At 32.5% G+C, this 22,968-nt stretch overlaps 1 protein-coding gene across 6 annotated transcripts in view; it reads left to right on the top strand.

Annotated features, from left to right (window-relative positions):
* FNBP1L (formin binding protein 1 like) overlaps positions 1–22,968 on the top strand; it is a 138,775-nt gene that overhangs the window by 102,628 nt on the left and 13,179 nt on the right. For 3 of the 6 annotated variants that reach the window (XM_027536468.1, XM_027536471.1, XM_027536470.1), the window contains exons 6-10: positions 4,576–4,680; positions 8,653–8,781; positions 10,662–10,808; positions 12,996–13,199; positions 22,009–22,118. In XM_027536468.1, coding sequence (XP_027392269.1) covers positions 4,576–4,680; positions 8,653–8,781; positions 10,662–10,808; positions 12,996–13,199; positions 22,009–22,118 — 695 coding nt within the window. Of the gene's footprint in view, positions 1–4,575; positions 4,681–8,652; positions 8,782–10,661; positions 10,809–12,995; positions 13,200–14,627; positions 14,787–19,516; positions 19,532–22,008; positions 22,119–22,968 lie in introns of all 6 variants that reach the window. The other 3 variants (XM_027536472.1, XM_027536466.1, XM_027536467.1) reach the window with 2 other exon arrangements.

Genomic DNA, 22,968 nt, shown 5'->3' with positions numbered 1-22,968 from the left:
TCGTTTTCTGAACGTTGAGCTTTAAGCCAACTTTTCCACTCTCCACTTTCACTTTCATCAAGAGGCTTTTGAGTTCCTCTTCACTTTCTGCCATAAGGGTGGTGTCATCTGCATATCTGAGGTTATTGAGATTCTCCCAACAATCTTGATTCCAGCTTGTGCTTCTTCCAGCCCAGCGTTTCTCATAATGTACTCTGCATAGAAGTTAAATAAGCAGGGTGACAATATACAGCCTTGACGTACTCCTTTTCTTATTTGGAACCAGTCTGTTGTTCCGTGTCCAGTTCTAACTGTTGCTTCCTGACCTGCATACACATTTCTCAAGAGGCAGAACAGGTGGTCTGGTATTCCCATCTCTTTCAGAATTTTCCACAGTCTATTGTGATCCACACAGTCAAAGGCTTTGGCATAGTCAATAAAGCAGAAATAGATGTTTTTCTGGAACTCTCTTGCTTTTTCGATGATCCAGCAGATGTTGGCAATTTGATCTCTGGTTCCTCTGCCTTTTCTAAATCCAGCTTCAACATGAGAAAGTTCACGGTTCACGTATTGCTGAAGCCTGGCTTGGAGAATTTTGAGCATTACTTTACTAGCGTGTGAGATGAGTGCAATTGTGCGGTAGTTTGAGCATTCTTTGGCATTGCCTTTCTTTGGGATTGGAATGAAAACTGACCTTTTTCAGTCCTGTGGCCACTGCTGAGTTTTCCAAATTTGCTGGCATATTGAGTGCAGCACTTTCACAGCATTGTCTTTCAGGATTTGAAATGGCTCCACTGGAATTCCATTACCTCCACTAGCTTTGTTTGTAGTGATGCTTTCTAAGGCCCACTTGACTTCACATTCCAGGATGTCTGGCTGTAGATGAGTGATCACACCATCGTGATTATCTGGGTTGTGAAGGTCTTTTTTGTACAGTTCTGTGTATTCTTGCCATCTCTTCTTAATATCTTCTGCTTCTGTTAGGTCCATACCATTTCTGTCCTTTATCGAGCCCATCTTTGCATGAAATGTTCCCTTGGTATCTCTAATTTTCTTGAAGAGGTCTCTAGTCTTTCCCATTCTGTTGTTTTAAAGTAGAGCAAAATGACAGAGATTGATAAGAGAATTAGAGGATTCATCCTGTAGATTGATTTTCAAGGTAAGAATCATCTTAAAAAATAGAAAACATAGAAAATAGATAGGGAAAATTAATTCAGGAAGAAAATTTTCCCAGAATAGAAAGACATGAGTTTCTAGATGGAAAGGATTTTCCAGGTATCCAGCACAGTTACAAGACATAGCTTAATGAAATTTCAGGACAGTTAGAGGGAGACGATCCTACCAAACTCCATAGATGAAAAACAAAATATAAAATAAATATGTTTTATGCAAACGATCAGGGATCAGGAAGCCAGAACAATGAAGTAGTACTTTTACATGTCTGAAAGAAGACAGTTTCCTACTCAAGAGTTTCATACCCAGTTAAACTTTATAAAAAGAGATGGAAAGGCTTGGAGTCTTGGAGACTCAAAAAATTATCTCCCACAAACCTTCTTTTAGGAAGCTACTGCTGAATGTGTTCTAGCAAAATAGAGAAATGAACCAAGAGAGGGGAAGGTGTAGAGCTAGAGATTAATTCAAATTAAGGGAGAGTTGAAAGGAATCCCCAGGAAATGGTGAAGGGAAATCCCAAGGTAACAGTAGGCCTAGTTTGGTAATCAGTCCAAAATTTAGCAGGTTAAAAACCTCTTGAGTTCTTGATTTCATTAGGAAAATAAAATTAATAGAATTGTGAATGTAGTTGAATTAATTGAGGAGAGGTTTAAAGAACTGGGGACACCAGGGTTAAATTAGAGAAGAGTACATTGGAAACTAAAGCAATTTTTTAAGAAAGAGACATTAATTTAAGGATAAAAAATGTGCACAGGAAAGTAAATATATCACATGTTAAGTTCTGAATAGCTTTTGCAAAGTTATGGTAATTTGAATTAAATTTTAAATAATTCAGGAGCCATTGTGCAGATGGTATTTCTTGGGACACATGGAAGAAACAACACAAAACCAGTCTGGAGGGATGTTTCCATATTCTAAGCTACATTGGGATCCCATCAAAAAAACAAACACAAAAAAACAAGCAAACATCAAACCAATCAACAAAATGCATAAAAACCAAACAAAAACACTGAACAAACCAAAAGTCCTGCTTAAATTGAGCTTAAGTACATGTGATTATTTTTATTATAAAGAGATTGAGATGCATAATAAATATTAACTCAGTTATGCTTATAATTTTTTTCTTTACAGTCTTATGATATCTGATGTTTAAAGTGCATGGTTTGCAATAGTAAAATTTCTAATTTAGAAAAATTTCACTTTGAGTATGCAATTTTACACATTTCACAGTAGCAACACCTTAAAGTTACTTTCTTTTTTAAATTGAGGTAGAGTTGGTTTTTAATATTGTGTTGGTTTCACGTGTACAGCAAAGTGATTCAGTTTTATATATATCTATATGAGTTTTTTCAGATTATTTTCCATTATAGGTTATTACAAGATATTGAATATAGTTCCTTGTAAATCCTGTTGCTGATCTGTTTCATGTATAGTAGTTTGTATCTGTTAACCCCGTACTGTTGTTCCATGTCCAGTTCTAACTGTTGCTTCCTGACCTGCATACAGGTTTCTCAAGAGGCAGATCAGGTGGTCTGGTATTCCCATCTCTTTCAGAATTTTCCACAGTTTATTGTGATCCACATAGTCAAAGGCTTTGGCATAGTCAATAAAGCAGAAATAGGTGTTTTTCTGAAACTCTCTTGCTTTTTCTATGATCCAGCGGATGTTGGCAATTTGATCTCTGGTTCCTCTGCATTTTCTAAAACCAGCTTGAACATCAGGAAGTTCATGGTTCACGTATTGCTGAAGCCTGGCTTGGAGAATTTTGAGCATTACCTTACTAGCGTGTGAGATGAGTGCAATTGTGCAGTAGTTTGTGCATTCTTTGGCATTGCCTTTCTTTGGGATTGGAGTGAAAACTGACCTTTTCCAGTCCTGTGGCCACTGCTGAGTTTTCCAAATGTGCTGGCGTATTGAGTGCAGCACTTTCACAGCATCATCTTTCAGGATTTGCAATAGCTCAACTGAACCTCGTACTCCTAGTTTAACCCTCTTCCCCCCTTTCCCTTTTGGTAATGATTAAGTTTGTTTTCTATGTCTGTGAGTCTGTTTCTGTTCTGCATATATGGTCATTTGTATTTTTTTTTTAGATTTCATTTAAAAGTGATATTATATAATGTTTGTCTGACTTACTTTGCTTAGTATGATATTCTCTAGGTCCATCCATGTTGCTGCATATGATAATATTTCATTCCTTATGGCTGAGTAACACCCATTGTGTGTGTATGTGTATGTGTGTGTATATATATATATATATATAGCGCACATCTTCTTAAACCAGTTTTCTGTTGATGGGCATTTGGGTTGTTTCCATGGCTTAGCTATTAATATTATAAATGCTGCTGCTGTGAATATTGTGATGCATATATTTTTCATCTTTTCTGGATATATGCCCAGGAGTGCACTGCTAGATCATACGGTAGTTCTGTTTTTAGTTTCTTGAGAAAACTGCATGCTGGTTTCCACAGTGGCTACACCAATTCACATTTCTACTGTGTAGAACAGTTCCTTTTTCTCCATACCCTCTTCAGCATTCATTATTTGTAGACATTTTGATGATAGTCATTCTGAACAGTGTGAGATGATACTTCTTTGTGGTTTTGATTTGTATTTCTCTAATAATTACCTATGTTGAACACCTTTTCATGTGTCTGTTCACCATCTGTATGTCTTCTTTGGAGAAATTTTAGATCTGCCCACTTTTTGATTGTTCTTTTTTTTTTGTTTTTAAATACTGAGTTGTATATGTTTGTATATTTTGAATGTTAACCCCTTGTCAGTCACATCATTTGCAAACATTTTTTCCTGTTCCATAGGTCTTTTCATTTTGTTTATGCTTTTCTTTGCAAAGGCTTTTAAAAGTTTGATTAGGTCCCATTTGTTTATTTTTTGCTTTTACTTCTTTTGCCTTGGGAGACTGATCTAAGAAAATATTATATCTGAGAATGTTTTGCTTATGTTCTCTTTTAGGAGTTTAATGGTGCCCTGTTTTATGTTACTGTCTTTAACGTTTTGAATTTATTCTTACATATGTGAGGGGGTGTCCTAATTTCATTGATTTACACATAGCTGTCCAGCTTTCCCAACACCACTTGCAAAAGAGATTGTCTTTTCTCCATTTAATATTCTTGGCTTCTTTGTTAAAGAGGTGTGTTGGCTAATTTCTGCATTCTCTGTTCTGTTCCATTGACCTGCTGTCTTTTTTGTGCCAGTATCATACTGTTTTGATAACTGTAGCTTCATAGTACTGTCTTTTATCTAGAAGGCTTATGCCTCCAGCTTTCTCCTTTTTCCTCAGGATTGCTTTGGCAGTTCTGGTCTTTTGTGGTTCCATGTATTATTTATTAGTATTAGTATTGTTTATTAACTTTTAAATGAGATAACTCTAATTTTATTTTTCAGTATTTTAATTTTTTTTAACAGAGTAAAAAGAAATTTGAAAGAGAATGTAGAGAGGCAGAGAAGGCACAACAGAGTTACGAAAGATTGGATAATGACACGAATGCAACCAAGGCAGATGTTGAAAAGGTAAGAAATAATTCAAGCTGACTTTAATATCAAAATATTATTACTTGCATATGGAGCATAGTTACAATATTCATGTTAGTATTAGCGTTTCTGCAAGAGATACTCTACATCTAATCTAAAATACACAAATATTTGTGTACTTTAAATTACAATTCTGGTCTGAGAAAGTAAACAAAATTAATAATGTCAACTGCATTCAAAGTGCATAGGAAAGATTTAATTGCTAATAGGAATGAGCTTCTGTCCTATTCCCAAATAAGACAGAAAGTCTAAGGTATGTTGATAGGGTATGCAGATAGAGGCTGGATAGTGTGCTTCTCAACTTTACAGAAAGGAAAACATGATAAAACTGTCAGAAATGTGATTTATCGCTATTTGTTTATTAGTTCATTCATTCACTCATTTTGGAAAGCTGAATTCTCTCTTGTCATTCACTGAGTCTGGGCCAGAAGTTGTATAACATAACTGTTGGTAGGGTCAGTCCTATAACTGTTGTGGCTTAGCTTTTCCTTCTCCCTTGCTGTACGCTCTTTATCTTAGGATATTTGACACAGTGATAGTGTTGAAATGTTGGAGTTTTGAAATATAGACGAACCTTACTCCGTTCTTTTTGTATATACAAAGGTCCACCATTAGTATATCTTCTCCTTAGAATTTTATAATATTCTATAGCATCAGAAGAAGAAAAAGTAAGGAGAAAGGAATACTTTATTTTCTACCTTCCATTTGCTTTACCAATTTTTTAAAAACCCTAAAATCGTAAACATTTTAGGTTACAGTTACCTTAAAGATCTTCTGCTGTAACTTATGCTTTTATCTTGTCTACCCTATTTTTAATAACCTACACCTCTTATGATAGTAAGTTCCCTGTCACTGGAAATATAGAAACTTAAAATAGCCTGTTCATTAAAAAAAAAAAAAATTACCATTTCCTTATATTGACCCCACTCATCTCCCTGTTCACTTTCAGTTTGTAAAAAAACTGAAATAACAAATCTGTTTTTCTCATAAATAGGTATTTAGATATTTTTAGCAGATTCTCTACCCATAGATGAATTGTCTGTTTCTTCAACTATTCTACATGTGAAATATCTTCAAGTTACCTTTCACTATGACTACTTCCATTTAGATATCATTTAATTAACCAATATTCCACTTAAAGTATGTTGTATATAGTTCAATTTGATCAGTTCTGAGTTTGATTACCTTGCTTGTTTTGAAACTAAATTTATATTAATTACACCCTAAATGTATATTGGTTTTTTGACAGTTATACCTTAAATGTATATTGTGTATTTGGGGTTTTTTTTGTAGGGTATACATAATACCCTAAATGTATATTGGTTGTTCGGATTGACTTTCAGTGAGTTTATGGTTAACTGAAATCCCCATGTCTTTTCATATATGAGGAGTTACAAGTTTATGTGCCTCAGACAGAACTTGTACTGTTGACATTTTAAATGCATATGCTACATCTATGTCAATTACTAGATTTGATCCTGCTGTTAAGGTTTTTGGATCCCTGAATTTGATCACCCACTATATTAATTTCCTTCTGCTGCTGCTGCTAAGTTGCTTCAGTCGTGTCCGGCTCTGTGCGACCCCATAGACGGCAGCCCACCAGGCTCCCCCATCCCTGGGATTCTCCAGGCAAGAACACTGGAGTAGGTTGCCATTTCCTTCTCCAATGCGTGAAAGTGAAAAGTGAAAGTGAAGTCGCTCAGTCATGTCCGACTCCTAGCGACCCCATGGACTGCAGCCTACCAGGCTCCTCTGTCCATGGGATTTTCCAGGCAAGAGTACTGAAGTTGGGTGCCATTGCCTTCTAGGCATCATGTAATACACACAGTGTGTTAGCATTACTTGATAAAAATGTGGACCACAACACTTGTAAACAGAACTGTTTTATATGTGAGAGTCAGGAGTCTTCCTTGCTGGTTGACACTGACTCAAGAACTCTTCTGATACATCAATATAATACATAGTTTGTGTATTAAACAAATTAGGTTTAACTGGACTCTCATTTTTAGCTTATTCATTTCTATCTATAAAGATATCTTTAGAGACTGTTCATACATCTTGAAATCTAGATATAACATGTCTACTAGTTAGTTTGACCTAACTAGTTCAGAACTTTAATGTTTATATCTTCCTTTTTTTTTTTTTTCCCTTGTTTGCAGCCCCTTTAATTATTAGAGAATTGGGAAAACTTTGAGGATTTACTTTAGAATCTGGAGAGTAGAGGAATTCTGTTTTCAGTGTCTAGGAAGGGAAGGAAACATAGATTTAAGTACTGATACAATTAAAAACAAAAACAAAACAAAGGTGAAGAGGGAGCAGGCCAATTAGTGTATCTTCCTGAAGAAAAGGAAGGCAGTTGCACAACATTGAATATACACAACACTATCAAACTACACACTTAAAAATAATTAAGATGGGTACATTTTATGTGTATTGTGTATTTTGCCACAATTAATTTTTTTTTTAATTTAGTGAAATATAAAATAGAAAAAGAAAGCAAAGGCAGTAGATGTGAAAACCAGAATATGTCAGGGAAGGTGTCAGTTGTTTTAGTTTCTAGTCTTACACTTTTTCATAACCTGTTGGAGTCCTTCATCTAGGCTTTAGGTATCATAGCCAGTGACTTGAAATAGGAGGCGCCTCCCCTGAAAGAAAGAACCGTGTGGGTAGGGAATACTTGGAATCCTTCATTTCATCATAGTTTGTAAGAGGAGGGAGAAAAGGGAAAGGAGTGAATGAATGTGTTCTTAGAGTCTCAGGTTAGAACTTGAAGTGTATTTTTCTTTAGAAATACTTTAGGAAATGGTGTTTAGTTTCCATAGTACTTATTTATTTTAATCTTCAAGAACACCATGAATTAAATGGATATTTGTGGACTCATTTGAAATCTTGACTACCGTGTATATTGGTATGTCAGTTTGTTTCTGAGTTCAGAAGAACTAACTTGTGGATCTACTGTTAGAAGGTTCGGGATTACAATTATAAAAACTAGGATTAGAATAATGAAGTGTATTCACAATGTGCTTTTATTATTTTCAGAGAAGTCTCATGTAACAATTTATAGCTTGGAATACTAAGAAACTGTATTTGGAGTTTGGAATATTGAGTATTAACTGAGTTTGGAATACTGAGTGTTGGAATATTGAGAAAAGAGTTCAATTCTTATTTTTTTTTCCTATTAATTTATAAGCAATTGAGAAAATTGTTTAGATTACCTCCAGTAAACCTGGAATTAATGATTTGTGTTGTTTGTATGCAGATGTTCTCATTAATATAGATGGCATTAATGTGACTCACTGGAAAAGCATTTCTGTAAGAGCTTGAGATGAAGAGAACTATATTCTAATTAAGCATTCCTTAAAGTATCAATATCTGTTGTTTTGTATAGAGGTAGAAAGTATTGTTAAGCGTTACATTATCCCCAAATTACATTTTTACTGTTACCTGGATTCATTGTGGTTCTGAGTTGAATGTAACTGGATTATATTTGAAGAGAAGTTTTACTGATAACTTTGTAACTGTCAAAATTACTCCTGATGTTTTTTTTCCTTTTCTGATTAAATGCTTACTGACAAACCACAATGTTGTCATTTATTTAATTAGAAAAACCCATTCGTTAAGAAATTTTATTCAAATGGTTTATTACAAGGGAGAGGATTTATTATTGTAGTAAGAGAAAGGGAATATTGCAACAGGGCGACTGGCCATAACAGAGGGGACATATGTATACCTATGGCTGATTCATGTTGATATTTGACAGAAAACAACAAAATTCTGGAAAGCAATTCTCCTTCAATTAAAAAATAAAGATCTGTAAGCATCTCCTTTACTTTTAAATGATATCAGTAGTTAGAAAAAGCCTAGTTTTAGTATAACTTCTAAAAAGTGAATTAACTGTGATTTTGTTGCTCCTCTTCTCATTGGTAATGATTTGGACCAATTTGCCTCTAGGCTAAACAGCAGTTGAATCTACGTACGCATATGGCTGATGAAAATAAGAATGAATATGCTGCACAATTACAAAACTTTAATGGAGAACAGCACAAACATTTCTATGTAGTGATTCCTCAGATTTACAAGGTAAAATTTAGATATATGAAATTAACCTTATTTTAGATCTGAAAAACCTAGTCTTGAAATGTAAAACTTTAAAATGCCAGGCATCAGTCAGAATGTTTCTAGATTCACTAGTCATCAAAATTGGTAATAAATTTATGATTGATTATAGATGTGAAAAGTAATTTTTTTTTACTTTGAAATCACAAATTTTTCTACAGATTTCATAGTGGTATATTAAATAATTCACTAAAACAATGACATTTCTAGATAAATTCTCATGCTACATTAAGTATTGTGAGATGGGAGACTTCATTGGAATTTTGTATTGTAGTCTGCTTATCTAGAATTTGGACGTAGCCTTTGACACTATAACAGGATCATTGGCGTTAGTCCAGATGGCAGAAATAAATCTTAAATGCATTTGCTAGCCTGGTTTTTGCCTGCTTGTCTTCCTAGCTGTCAGATCATAAATGTAATTCAGGCTTCTAAACCCCATCCATCATCATTTAGCAGTTGCCAAACAGCCCTCAGGTAAAGACCCTGGAATTTACATGAAGGTGAAATTATGTTACTGCCTATTCTAGAAAGAAGAGAAATTAGAAAAAAGGGATTTAGTGAAACAGTGTTGAAAGAAGTGGTACCTGGGAGAGCTGAGCTTATGTGAAAAGTGTACACAGTCCAACATGTACACCTGTGGCTGATTCATGGCAATGTATGGCAAAAACCACCACAGTATTGTAAAGTAATTAGCCTCTAATTAAAATTAATTAATTAAATTTTTTTTTAAAGTGTCAGTCCAAATACACCCCCCGCCCCAGCCAAGCTATTAATAGAACTACAAAGGAAACTGCAAAGGAAGCATAGTGAGAGGTGGTGGACTAGAGAAAGTATGATATTGGTCGTTTAATCCAGGGCATCTAGTCAGCCAGTCCTCACTCTGTAGTGCTTTTCTAAACTTAATAGCTAAGTCTTCATATTCAGGGGAGACCTTAATTTGTAGATTCACTGCTTTGTTATGTTTGGGGGCTTGCTCTTTTTGTTTGGACTTTGCTATGGAGCAGTCTTGCCACTTTGTGATACTGGATTCAGTCCTTCTGTGAAAATGCTGGTCTCAAAATAAATTCCCAGGCTTTGGGAAGTAAAGAGGAAAAAATAGTATGAAGGCTATAGGAGTTAGGGGACTTAAGCAGTGTAATTGCTTCCTAAAAAGAAGAAAGGTCATTGTTGTTGACAAATAGGAAGTGTCAAAAATTGCCTTTAAGTTATTTGGCTTCATGTGCCCTGGCATAATTCTGAATAGCAGGTGCCAGTGAATTTTTTGAGTAGGGATCCCATACATGTACCACTTTGACCTTGCAGCTTCTTGTTTTTCCTCTTGTGTCCCCAACCTTTTGACACTTTAAGCTGTAGACTGTAGTAGGTTTGGGTGCCTGTTAGTATGTGGTTGACTGTGGATTCTTAGTCCAGCCAGATCTTGGCAAAGTGTTCTGAACTAACTTAAGGGTTTAGAAGTCTCACATTTGTATATGTTGTATGCCAGCTGCTTGAAAAAGAAATAAAAGTCTCAAAATTTCTGTTTTCAAATGAAACTTTACTGAAGAATAAAAGGCAGAGGTTGTATGAAGCAGGGAGCTGGTAAGCTGTAGGGAGTCCCTTATAAGGCTTGAAAACCGGTGTCACCTGGTTTTAGGATATACTAAGCCTTGAATTTTTATTCTTTTGCTATTTCACAGGCCTCAAGTTTTAAGTGCTTTCACTCTGTAGCACTTGTTAAAAGGTACTTAAAACAGTGTAACTGTTTGGGGATATCTTCGTGGGATTTTTGTTTGTTTGTTTTTTGGAAGGGAGTTTCTTCAGAATGAAAAGTCAATTTTCTTTTTTTTTAAATTCCTAATTATTAGCAACTGCAAGAAATGGATGAACGAAGGACTATTAAACTTAGTGAGTGTTACAGAGGATTTGCAGACTCAGAACGGAAAGTTATTCCTATCATTTCAAAGTGTTTGGAAGGAATGATTCTTGCAGCAAAATCAGTTGACGAAAGAAGAGTAAGTGTTTTATAATTTGAATAATGTATTTGATTTAAATTAATGAAATGGATTGGGGGGAGTAATTGATGGATTATTGATTTTAAGTTATATTCTGTATAAGTAAGTCTGGCTATACATTAGACTCCTTCAGGCTGTAAGGATCACTTTAAACACTAAAGTTCTAATCATTTAAAAGAGTTCTAATGCTTCTCTTTCTTTTCCCCACTAATTTTTCAGTTCTATTCCAAGAGTATAACTAACTTGTAAACTGTATGTTGCAAACTGTATTATACTATTATCATTTAAACTGTTAGAGAAAGTTTAAAGAAAGTTTAAAGAAGGAAATGGTCAGATCTAGAGTTAAAAGAGTTCCTTATTGCCAGAAGAGTTGGCATTTGAGTTGCATTCTGAACCGTGAGTAGTATATGAATGATGGCCCATGAGAAAAGAAAGGAGAGCATTGTGAGTAGAAGTAACTGCCTTGAAGAAGCCCTTCTCATGCAGGCTGCAGTCATCAGGGTGTACACACTGAGCCTCAACCAACATCCTTGTTTTAGAATCATCATGTCAACCTGTGACCCTGAATCCATTTCATTACCCATTTCTTTTTATCAGTCTTTTTTTTTTTTTTTTTAATTGGAGTATGGTTGATTTACAGTTTTGTGCCAGTCTCTGCTGTACAGCAAAATGACAGTTATGTACATATATACATTCCTTTTTATATTCTTGTCCATTATACTTTATCAAAGGGTATAGAGTATAGTTCCCTGTGTTCTGCATCTACAGTAGGACCTTGTTGTTTATCCATTCTAGATATATAATAGTTTGCATCTACTAACTCTAAACTCCCAGACCATCCCTCTCTTTTCCCTTTTTTCTGTTCATTACCTATTTTTTTAAATCTGATTTAGGTTAAAAGAAATTGACTTTCTTTGTATTGTCTTTCTGGCAAAAAGTCTTAAGATATTTCAATTCTTCTGATCTGTTTCTAAAGATAATAAGAAGCCCTGTTCTTCTTGAAGAAATTAATTTCATTATCTTATTATATCTTGAGTAAGGTTTAGAAAAGTTCTCGTACCGGTTATTTTTCAGTAAATATTGATTTAATGACTCAGAAACTGAGGATATGAGAGAAGAGAAAGAAAAGAGAACCAGTGTTTGGGGAGTGCAAAATAGGTACTGCATATTTTAGTCTTGACAGCAGGTTGGTTTTGTATGAGTGAGGATCTTTCCTGTAACAGAATTCTGACTTAAATAAAAGAAAGAAAAGATTTGGGGGTTCTTTAATTGGGAATTCAAAGTTACATCTTGGTGTGATGGATCCAAGATTAGAAATATAGTTAGGTCCCTCCTCCTCTCAACCTGTTCTTACCCTTTAGCAAATGATTGGTGTGGGTGGCATTAGTGACAAAAAAAAAAAAGTAAGGTATAACTTAAGGATGACTTTTGACTTAAGTGATAGGCAAAATGTACTATCAGCAGAAATAAGGAATAAAATAGGAGAGGTTGGTTGGAGTGCGGGAGGAGTTTGTAAAGAATTCTGTTTGAAACTAATGAGTTTAAAGTGTCAGTAAAACATTCACATAGAGGTATATGTATGTCCAAAACTAGCATGTAATACTTAGGTGAGCTTTACGGTTTTGGGTGAATGGTCTAAGCTTTACAATTTCAGAGTTACTTTTTACACTCTACTGTTTGTGAGATCTTCATTGCTCTGTTAATATTTCCAAGTATGTCTTTAATACATTTTATTTATCCTTTCCCCTTTTGGGTAAATGGAAGCCTTTCTGCTTGTCTCCTACCCTGTTTTACAGTTAGACACCCTTTCCTCTATTCTGTAAAACAGAAAACCTTTTTCCTTTTTCCTTTAAAACTTGGAATTTCTTCTTGAGAGTAACCTCTTCCTATATCCTTTTTTGTCAGTTAGAAGTTAAATATCAGCTAACTACTCAAGATGAAATTCAGTGGGTTAAAGCTATGGAGTGAAAACATCCATGACTATTACAAATTTTATAAGTGGTCATTTGTTTGTGAAATTTTTTTATAGGAATTAAAATATTTAGGGGTTATTTCATATTTACAGGAAATAATTATTTATTTTGAACCTTTAATAAGTATTGTAGAATTATTTCTTTAAATTTTTATTTGTTTTCTGACACAGATTTAAGATTTTGAAAGCTAATATGGTACTGTTCTTACATGTAGGACTCTCAGATGGTAGTAGACTCCTTTAAGTCTGGATTTGAACCTCCCGGAGACTTTCCATTTGAAGATTACAGTCAGCATATTTATAGAACCATTTCTGATGGGACTATCAGTGCATCCAAACAAGAAAGTGGAAAGGTGGATGCCAAAACCACAGTAGGAAAGGCCAAGGGCAAGTTGTGGCTCTTTGGAAAGAAGCCAAAGGTAAAAGTCATTAAAATTTTCTGAGCTGATGATTTTGTTCTAGTCTGTCATTTAAAATAATATAGATATTGGATGGATAATGGTTTACTATTAATAGAGAATAAATATTTTTATATGAATGATTCAATTAACTTTTCACTTAGAAACATAGAATTTTGTACCTTAATAATAAAAATTAATTCTGAATTTAACATCATTTAATGAGTAAAAATATTAAATAAGTAGTATCTCTTAAATTATATACTTTTGAAATTTCATTTGTATGTAGTTTCAGTTCAGATTTTTTAGGAATCATGATGTGACTGTGAGATCACTGAAATTGCAGTTCTCAATTGGAATGATTGATCACAGCAAAAATAAATGTCAAATTAGGTCTTACAGATCATACTAACGGTTATTTTTATCATCCATGTGAATATTTTTATCATCCATGTGAATATTTAATGGGAAGGGGCTCAATGCGTGTAATTATTTGAAGTTTTAAAAAATCTCTAGTTTATTAAGAGAGTCTCTCTCTTAACTTCTTGTCTAAACCCATCTTTTGATGTGCTGGTTATTTTAGATAAATTTAGCTCAGCCAGTGAGCAATTGGAATAAATGAGTATTTAATCTTATCAATTTAATGGCTATAAAGTGTCATATCAGTAGGAGAATAGATAATCTGATGTTCTGTATTTGTTAAAGTATAGATTATTTTAATTCATTTTTCTGCTTTTGACATATGAATTTAGATAACATTTAACTCAAATTATAATATACCTATAAAAATCTTTAAAAGCACAATTAACTCAAGCTTTATTTATGCTTTTCATAACATTGTTCCATCGAGAAGTTGAGAGGTGAGACTTTTTTAAGACAGATCAGAGTAGCTAGGAAAACTTAGATAAACAAGGAATACTGAAAATTTTTTTTAAAAAAGAGGTGCAACAGGGATGAAATAGAAACAGAGATGAAAGCCACAAATGTAATGAATTTTTTTTTGCTTGTTTATGATAGTAGTTACAGTTTTAATACTTTATTTTAATAGATATTGCCTGTTTAGATAACTTTAACTATAGCTTCTGCCGTTATCTCTGACAAGTATAGGTTAAGTGTGACTAACTAGGTGGTTTTAATAATCTATAAATCAGAAGATATTTTTTTATCTAGGTCATATTGCTCTCTCTAACCTTATAATTTGTATACTCTATATTTTCAGTCTGTTAGCTTGTAAAAAAGTGATCAAATGAAATGGTACATTTTTAAAAGTACATTTGACTTTAAAATGACAGTTCTGGCAAAACTGTGTTAAGATTCTTATAATATTTTTACAGAAAACTATTTGAGATATATTTTGTAAAAAGTATGTTGCCAAAAATAGAATTTTCATTTAGGAAAAAAAGGTATGCACATTTGGCTTATTGATTCCTTTCTTTATTTCCATATTAGCCACAATCCCCACCCTTAACCCCTACTAGTTTATTCACATCCAGTACTCCTAATGGGTCCCAGTTTCTCACATTCTCCATTGAGCCCGTGCATTATTGTATGAATGAAATAAAAACAGGGAAGCCCAGAATTCCTTCTTTCAGAAGTCTCAAAAGAGGGGTAAGTTTAATAATGGGTTAAAATGCATGACGGCCTATTGTGTGTGTAGTGTGGCTTTTAATACTCTCCACCCTCATTATAAGGCTCTCTCCTATAAATATATAGTTTAAAACACCACAGAATTAAGTATAGCTGCCCTCAAGTTAAAAATAACTCCTCTTTATAACATTTGAAATGCTCAACCATAAAAGAATGGTATTATAAAGAGGGTGCTGGGTACAATCATATTAGCTATTTTTCTTTTTTTTTGTTTATGTGAAGTCATATGTCCACCATTGTCTTGTAATGTATTTACATTTTTAAGACTTTCAGTAATTTGTCACTGAAATTATTCATGTAATAATCTGTCACTAGTGACTTCTGTGAATTTTATAAAGTATTATTTTGTTGGCAAAAAAAAAATAAAGTTCCATTTTAATTTTAATTGCCCTACTTTCAGAAACATAAAACACAATTGCCAATAGTTAAATTTAAAAAATCAAAGACAGGCATGTTAAATAATCAAGATTGTAGATCAAATTAAAATAATATATTGCAAAGTATATTGTATAAGTTATAAAGCCTATAAAAATACTAGATTTTATTGAGTAATGGATACATGGAATTTGTTTTCTTAAACTGAAAAAAAAAAAAAGTTTTTTACCAAATTTTTCATTTTTTTCCCCATAAGCTAGCCTTTATCATTTACTTATAACTAAAGATTCCCTTGGAGAAGGAAATGGCAACCTACTCCAGTATTCTTGCCTGGAAAATCCCATGGATGGAGGAGCCTGGTGGGATACAGTCCATGGAGTTGCAGAGAGTCAGACAGGACTGAAAGACTAACACAAAGATACTCTGCAAATGAAAAGTTTTAGGATAGTGAAAAACAAATACTAAACTGTTTCTTAGCAACAACTGTTAAATACTACTGATAAATTAGTGTTAATTCATTATGTTAGACTAATTTCTGTTGTTTAAGATCTGATTTGAAGGGCATGGTTGTAATATTCATAGCTCGTAATTTAGATACATTTAGATTTGTATGAGCATTTGTTTAGACATATAAAAATCTTAGGTGTAATAACCCACAGATGAGAACTCAAGAGTTTGTTAGTGTCATAAGAAGTCTAATTGTTAACAGCATTGCACTCACTCTTGGACTTACTCTTACTTTCAGTCCCTCTCTCCTTTCTCTCTCCCTGCTGCTACTCCCTTCCTCTCTCCCTTTCTCCCCTTTCTTTTTCCTGTTCTGTCTAGCCTGTATGCTTCTCACTCTTCGGTAACAGTTTCTATCTTTAAATTGCTTTAGTTGGGTTTCTCTTTTGGTCATATGTAGAACAAGATACATATCTTATAGGGCAATATTATATTATTATTTGCTTTTCTACTCAAACAGTATGACAAGCTAATTGGTGTTAACAAGGCAACAGAAATGTCCCAGTGTATTACATTCTTTTGGGGACTTCCTTTTTTTCCTGTAATGACCTGAACTTCTTTGCATTACCTTTCCTAATTCTGTGTGTGAATGTAGGTTAATTCATGGCATTCTGAAAAGTCCCTGTGAATGAGTCTGTGTTACCCTTACAGGCACTACAGGTGCCTGTAATCAGTTTTAAAAGCTCTTTTCACTTGTTTAAAAGACTTTAAGAAATCATACTTGGGATTTTTGTTGCCTGAATTATGAGAGTAGAATTAATTCCCATCTTTCTTCTTTGTGATGACTTAGACTTCATTAAATATTATGCTCTTGCAGAAATCAATGGTAATCAAAAATTGCAATTATGTTTGTAATTTCTAGGAGCCATATTTTTGGAATCTCTCAGGTATCCTGCATATCAAGTCTACCAGGGCCAGTTACAGTACCTTGCACAGCATAGTCTTAGGGATATGAAGTACATACAATTCTGTGAAAAAAAGTTTAGTTAGTTAGAACTGTGAGCCCTGGAGAAAGAAGCTTAAATAAGTGACATCTTTATTGTTACTGAATAAATTCATAGGTAGAATTTTATAACTGTCGAACTTAAAAGTGTCTGTGTGGTCATTACTTATTATATTTCCACATATTGCTTCAGCTTTAAATACTAGGACATTTGTTGGGGTAGGGAGGCTAATTCCAGTAGGCCAAAATGGTTGCATTTATTATTAGTTATCATGCCAAAGAAAAAAGCAGTATGCAAGATAGAAAATATGATAGACAAACCAGCTGGAGAATGGAGAATAGAACAGGAAGTATAAAGTTCATTACCTTGGCATTGAGAAGTTTCTTTCTGCTTTGATTGATATTTGGTAGTTTAATTGATACTATTTCAAAATTGTGTTTTATTTCCACTTAAGAATGTTCTCAATATAGAAAAGGAAGAAGATATGCTTTAACAAACCATTTATGTGTTTTTACATGAATTTACATGTAAGTCCATAAAACTGAAAAAGTCTTATGGTTTATTAAAGCTGATGAGTTGTACCATTCAAATCAGAATCTTGTTTTGAGCTATATTTGTTTCATCATTTTTCTTAAATATCTGCTTTTGGCTTTTATAAAAATTTATAATTTCTTTCATTCTTAAGAAAACCTGCAGTTTCCATTATCTTTAAGGACATGAGAAATGTTATATTGGACCAGTGTTTTTTAATTTGATGGTGGTACTGGTAGACTTTTTCTGAGGGATGAGGGTCTATAATTTCCTTCTGTGACATCAAGGTCTAACCTTAAATAGATATTTAGTGCACATTCAAAAGCTATTTAATATAGAAATGAATAATTTTTAACTACTTCATTGGTGCTTACTGGGTGCTCCTTTTTCTTAGTGTATATATATATATATATATATATATTTATCTAGCAGTAGTGAGTCCATCTAGCAAGTCCATGTTTACTGTCTAAATTATTCATGATCTTATAGGCTTATAGAGTCATTTTTGTAAGCTTTTATTATCCAGAATACTGTTCTCAGGATTTTCCTACCTTAAAGTTAAATACACGTAATAATTTGAATTGCCTAACTGATTTCCTTTTTAGCTCCCTTATGTATTTATTAAGATATAGGAGGTATGTGAAATTTTCAGTATAGTATTTCTCTATTGAACATGAATTGCTTTAAAAAAGACAAAATATATTTCTAATATTTACGAAGAACTTGAGTTTTTATATCCCCAAATCTAATGAACTGTGATTTTACTGTCTAATTAATAGTAAAACTAAGTTAGCTAAAAACTGAAACATTTAATATTTCAGTTTTAACTATATTACTCTTTTCTCTAAAATGTATTAATAAAGAAACTGGAAAAATAAGCTGCTTGAGATTATCATAAAAGAAATTCAAATAATTTACCTATTTTGTTTCTTATTGATATGATTTTGTTTTAATAATATTTATAGAAGACCATAAATATCTTATAAAAATTTAAAACTCGAATCTTAACAGGAATTTTGTCATAGCAAAATAAGTTGTGGTTTTTGTTCCCTGAAACTACTGACAGTCTAAAGAATGTTAAGCTTAATTTGGAAAGATAATGGATAGCATATGTCATCTTTTCTTATCATTGTAACCATTAATATATATGGCCAGATCATCAGCGATAAGGGGTAGATATTTTTCTCAGCTATTTATTAAAATCTGTATTTTTATGTGAAATTCTACCTGATGTCCTCCATATTCTCTAAAACACCTTGGCTTAGTAAACAGGGAAAAACAGAAATTTTAGAAACTGCTAAACAAATGCAGTGAATGTGAAGATAAACTTTGTAAGTTCTCCTGGGTATTATGAGTCACTGTGTGTGAGTATGTGGGTGTGCGCACACACGTATGCATGTGTACATGTGTGTTTAGTTGGGATGCTTGACAGATGCAATGCCGGTTGCAGAACCCTGGGAACCCACAGAATATGGATGATACATACATAAGCATATATATATATTTATATATTCATAATATGAGAGGACTCTGCTATGTCGGATTTTCAGAAAGAATAAATTTTAACCAGTTTTCTAAAAATCAAAGTTATATTTTTAGTGTTGCTTTTCGAGTGTATGGATTTCAGAATGAAAACTGAAAAAGAGAAGCTATATCTTCAAAGCAAAATTCAACCCATATATTGTATCTGTTAGCAAATATGTATGGGAAACATGAATCTAGGTGGCTCATTATTATTTTGATAATAGTGTGTTTTTTTAATGTGTCTGTACATTAAAAATAGCATCTTAAAACTAAAGTAGAAATGTTACCCTTATCTACCCATGACATATTCAAGTTCAAAACAATATTTTGAATTATAAAAATTCAGATAATGATGTTTAATGCATTGGGAAGAGTATTCCATTCTTTAATACTACATATAATATTTCTTTAAAACGGCTAATATTAGATCTTTATGTTCAACTTTTTGAGCATTAGGATTTTGAGAATGAAGAGCTGTATATGTGAAATCCACTTATGTAAAAGTTCTCTTTTAAAGAAGAAAATACATGATTGCTGATAAAATCATTACTATTTACTTTTGAGTTTTAGTTGCACTTAGAAAATATCTGCCCATTATCATCAGTGTATATATTTTTTTTTTGCAAGTAATTTACTTTCCCCAAAATGTGGTTACAGTTGTTTTTCTGGCATAATTGTTTGGATTGTGAAGTGTACATGATTTATTTTAATATCGTAAAAAAAAAAAAAACAGTATAAGTTATTGCATCTTCTGTATTATGGTTTCATGTGAATAATATACCATTTCTTTCTATTTTCCATTGAACTATTCAGTGGTCGGTGAAGATGGTAAGCCTTATGTGCTGATGTGTATACTGTGCCAGTATTAAATATATCACAAAACATTGTTTTGTTTAATTTAAAGCAAAGTGGTAAGGTCCATCCCCACATGTTACCTTGTGTGTCTTTTCTTTCTATAATCCATAGTCCAACACATGCCAGTACCTTTGATGTCATAAAATTTAATAATAATGTGGTTAACTGTAACTCATTAAGCACTTAAATGTTATTGGGTGGAGTCTTTTCATGTTACAGAGAATAAAATTAAACATCATTTTAAAAGTTACCTGGTGGAACAAAAGTTTATGTTTTTACAAAAGGAAAATTAAAAATGATTTTTCTTAACTCTGTAAAAAGAAAGATCCTGTAAGTTTGATATGTAGTTTATCACAAACATCATTAGATTTTCCAAAAAGTGAAAAAGAAAGATTTCCTACTCGTTTCATTAGTCAGTGCTTTCTTTTTGTCTACTACTTGAATGGGGATGAAAGTACAAATAACCTAAATATCGTGTGTGTGCGCGTGTATGTGTGCATGTGTAGTATTCCTTTATACATATGTTTCAAACAAATTAATGAAACTGCATTGTGAAGACCTAACATAAAAATTATTGGGTGTTTACATAGTTTCTCATTTTTGGAAAACAAACCAGTCTTTTTCAGACTCTTGCAGTTTGACCCTTTATGAATTACCATGTAGTAGAAGAGGTTTTTTAATGTCTCAGAGTCTTCTTTACAGCCATAGGAAATAGAATGAGTTTAGTTCTCATATTCTATAAAGGAATATGTTATAATGTCAAAATGGGATATTAGAGATTCAAGTGCCTAGCTATTGTTAATAAATTTGAGAACAGTTTCATTACAGATAGTGAAAAGAAATTTGGAAGATTTATGTCTAAAGTCATTGTGAATTTATTACAATACTGCCAACAAAACCATATTGAAATATACTTTTTCATTTCATTATATTTTTATCTTTGGCACAATATAATAGTTTTCAAACTATTGTACCTCAAATTAGATTAAATCTGACAACTTATATTTCTAATTGACCCCTAAATTTAAAGGCACTTTGTAGGAAATTTTGCCATTTGTTTATTTACATCAGATTTTTTGTGATTGATGGATTTTTATTTCTGGTGACTGGTAGATTAAAAAGCAAAGGTCAGTTAGGAAAGATGTCCTCTTTTTTTCAAGGCAGGCTTATTGAATATCTGTAATGTTCAGGTCATTTGCATAAAATTTTGTTATGAATTAAATGTTATATTTGATCATGTATTATCTGAAAGGTGAGTTTGATTTTTTAAGAGAAACACAAATGATGAAATAAAGCTGTTTAACTATGTTATAGGCATAAATGGCTCAAAGAGCAAGGATGCATTTGTTGTGGGAGTTTATTTCAGCAATACTTTAAAAATTGAACTTATATGTTCTTAAAATCCCCATTTTTAAAATAAAAATGAAGAATAATAGTTGTCATCAATTTTTGAGTATGTAAAATCTTACATAAACATAGGCTCATATTATACAGAATCAATACTTGCTAACATTGGATGTAGTTGTGTCATCTTTAAGCAGATAACTAAGGTAACAATGACATGATTAATATTTAAGAGGAGAAAGACATCATTTGAATCACAAGTTACATCAAAGTACTAGAATGTTTTCTTAAATGATGTAGTTTTCTTGAATATAAAAACATTAAAAATTTTCAGACATTGAGGATCCTTCCTAAATAAGGATTTTGTCTTTCTTTGGATTATATCTCTATTTCAAGAACTGAGGTATGGTTGTACAGAAGGATAATTGAAAATAAATCCCTTATTGGAATATAATTTTGACTGACATTTCACACAGTGGATAGTTCTACCTTTTTATTTTTTAATGATCAAGTATGTTTTGGTCCTAATGAATGGTTTAATAAATGTAGTCACTCAAAGACTGTGTAATATTAAAATATTTTTCATTAGTTTGCCTTTATGAGGTAAGTTGCTTAATTGACTCAATTATATAAACTTTTAATATGTTCAGTCTTAACATTTGTAATATCCTTACTGTCATGGCAATAGATTTGATTTGGGAATGTGGTGGAATATGTTATATATAAAATATTTTGTATAGATGAGAAATGTTACATGTTTCCATTTCGTTGTTGTTGCTGTAAGAAGGTTCATCTGTATTTATTTTAACTCTGCCAAGACCTGAATATAATGTTATACTGGTAATAACCAGTTTTCTGGATCTGGTGATATTTTTACCTATTCTATTTCATGATTTTATAAAGTGACTGGAATCTGAACTCTTTCTTCAGTATGATTATTTTAATTAACATACATGTACATACATATGTAGATTTCTTTTTCTCAAAAGGAGTCGTTGGGCTAATTTGAAATTAAAATTGATATATATTCTTTCTTTATAATAGGTGTATTTTAGAAATAAAATTTCATGAAAGTATTTTTATAATGATTTAGATTCTCTTTTCAGGGCCCAGCACTAGAAGATTTCAGTCATCTGCCACCAGAACAGAGACGTAAAAAACTGCAGCAGCGCATTGATGAACTTAACAGAGAACTACAGAAAGAATCAGATCAAAAGTATTTTCCCATTAAGTCCTCTCTATTATTCCTTTCGGAGTCTAATATGAATGATATGTTTAAATGTGGGGTATAAAAGGCTTAAAAATTATACATCCTAATTGAAATACTTTTTCAGGGAAAACTAGATTTTGGAAAATTGTGTGATTGCTCTGTGATATTTTTAAACTGAAATGTTAGAGAGTTTCTTAGGTTCAGTTTACTTATTGGATGCTAATAGTGTATGTGTATGTCTTCCATAAAATTTAAAGATAGTTTTGATTTATTATCAAGGGTATATACTTTGATAATTTTTGTTTTGCTTTGGTATGTAAATGGAGCTCAATAGAAATCTGAGGCTGAAATTACTGTGCAGCAGAAATGTTGGAAAACGGTGTTTAATTACTTGCAACTGCAGATCATTCACTCATAGCTTTAATTTTTTTTCAACTTCATAAAGAGTTTCTTTTGGTTCAGTTTTATTTTAGTAAATATAGAAATTTATATATGATGAATAAAGGGTTATTACAGTGATTGGTAACTTATATCTGCTGTTACACTGAAGATAAAATTGAAGCTTAAACTCTAACATGAGTGATTGAAGAATTCATATTTGAGAATCATCTGAAGATAGGTGGTATTAGTCAATTATGTCTCAGTGAAACTGGAAAAAACAAAGCAATGAGATCCTCCTTAAAAAGAAGGACCGTAGGATGAGACGAGAAGAAATCTGTCATTTTATGAAATACACTTAAGGATGAACAGAAAAAAAGGAGGAGCCAGTGAGGGAAATAATGAGATAAAGGTAAAAGGAAAGAAAAAGAAAATATTACCTCCAGGAAATCAAGGAAGAAAAGAGTATTAGGGGATG

This window comes from Bos indicus x Bos taurus, chromosome 3, assembly GCF_003369695.1.
Source record: "Bos indicus x Bos taurus breed Angus x Brahman F1 hybrid chromosome 3, Bos_hybrid_MaternalHap_v2.0, whole genome shotgun sequence".
Lineage (NCBI taxonomy): Eukaryota > Metazoa > Chordata > Mammalia > Artiodactyla > Bovidae > Bos > Bos indicus x Bos taurus.
Note: the sequence above shows the minus strand (reverse complement) of the source record. Positions and strands in the feature narration are given on the sequence as shown.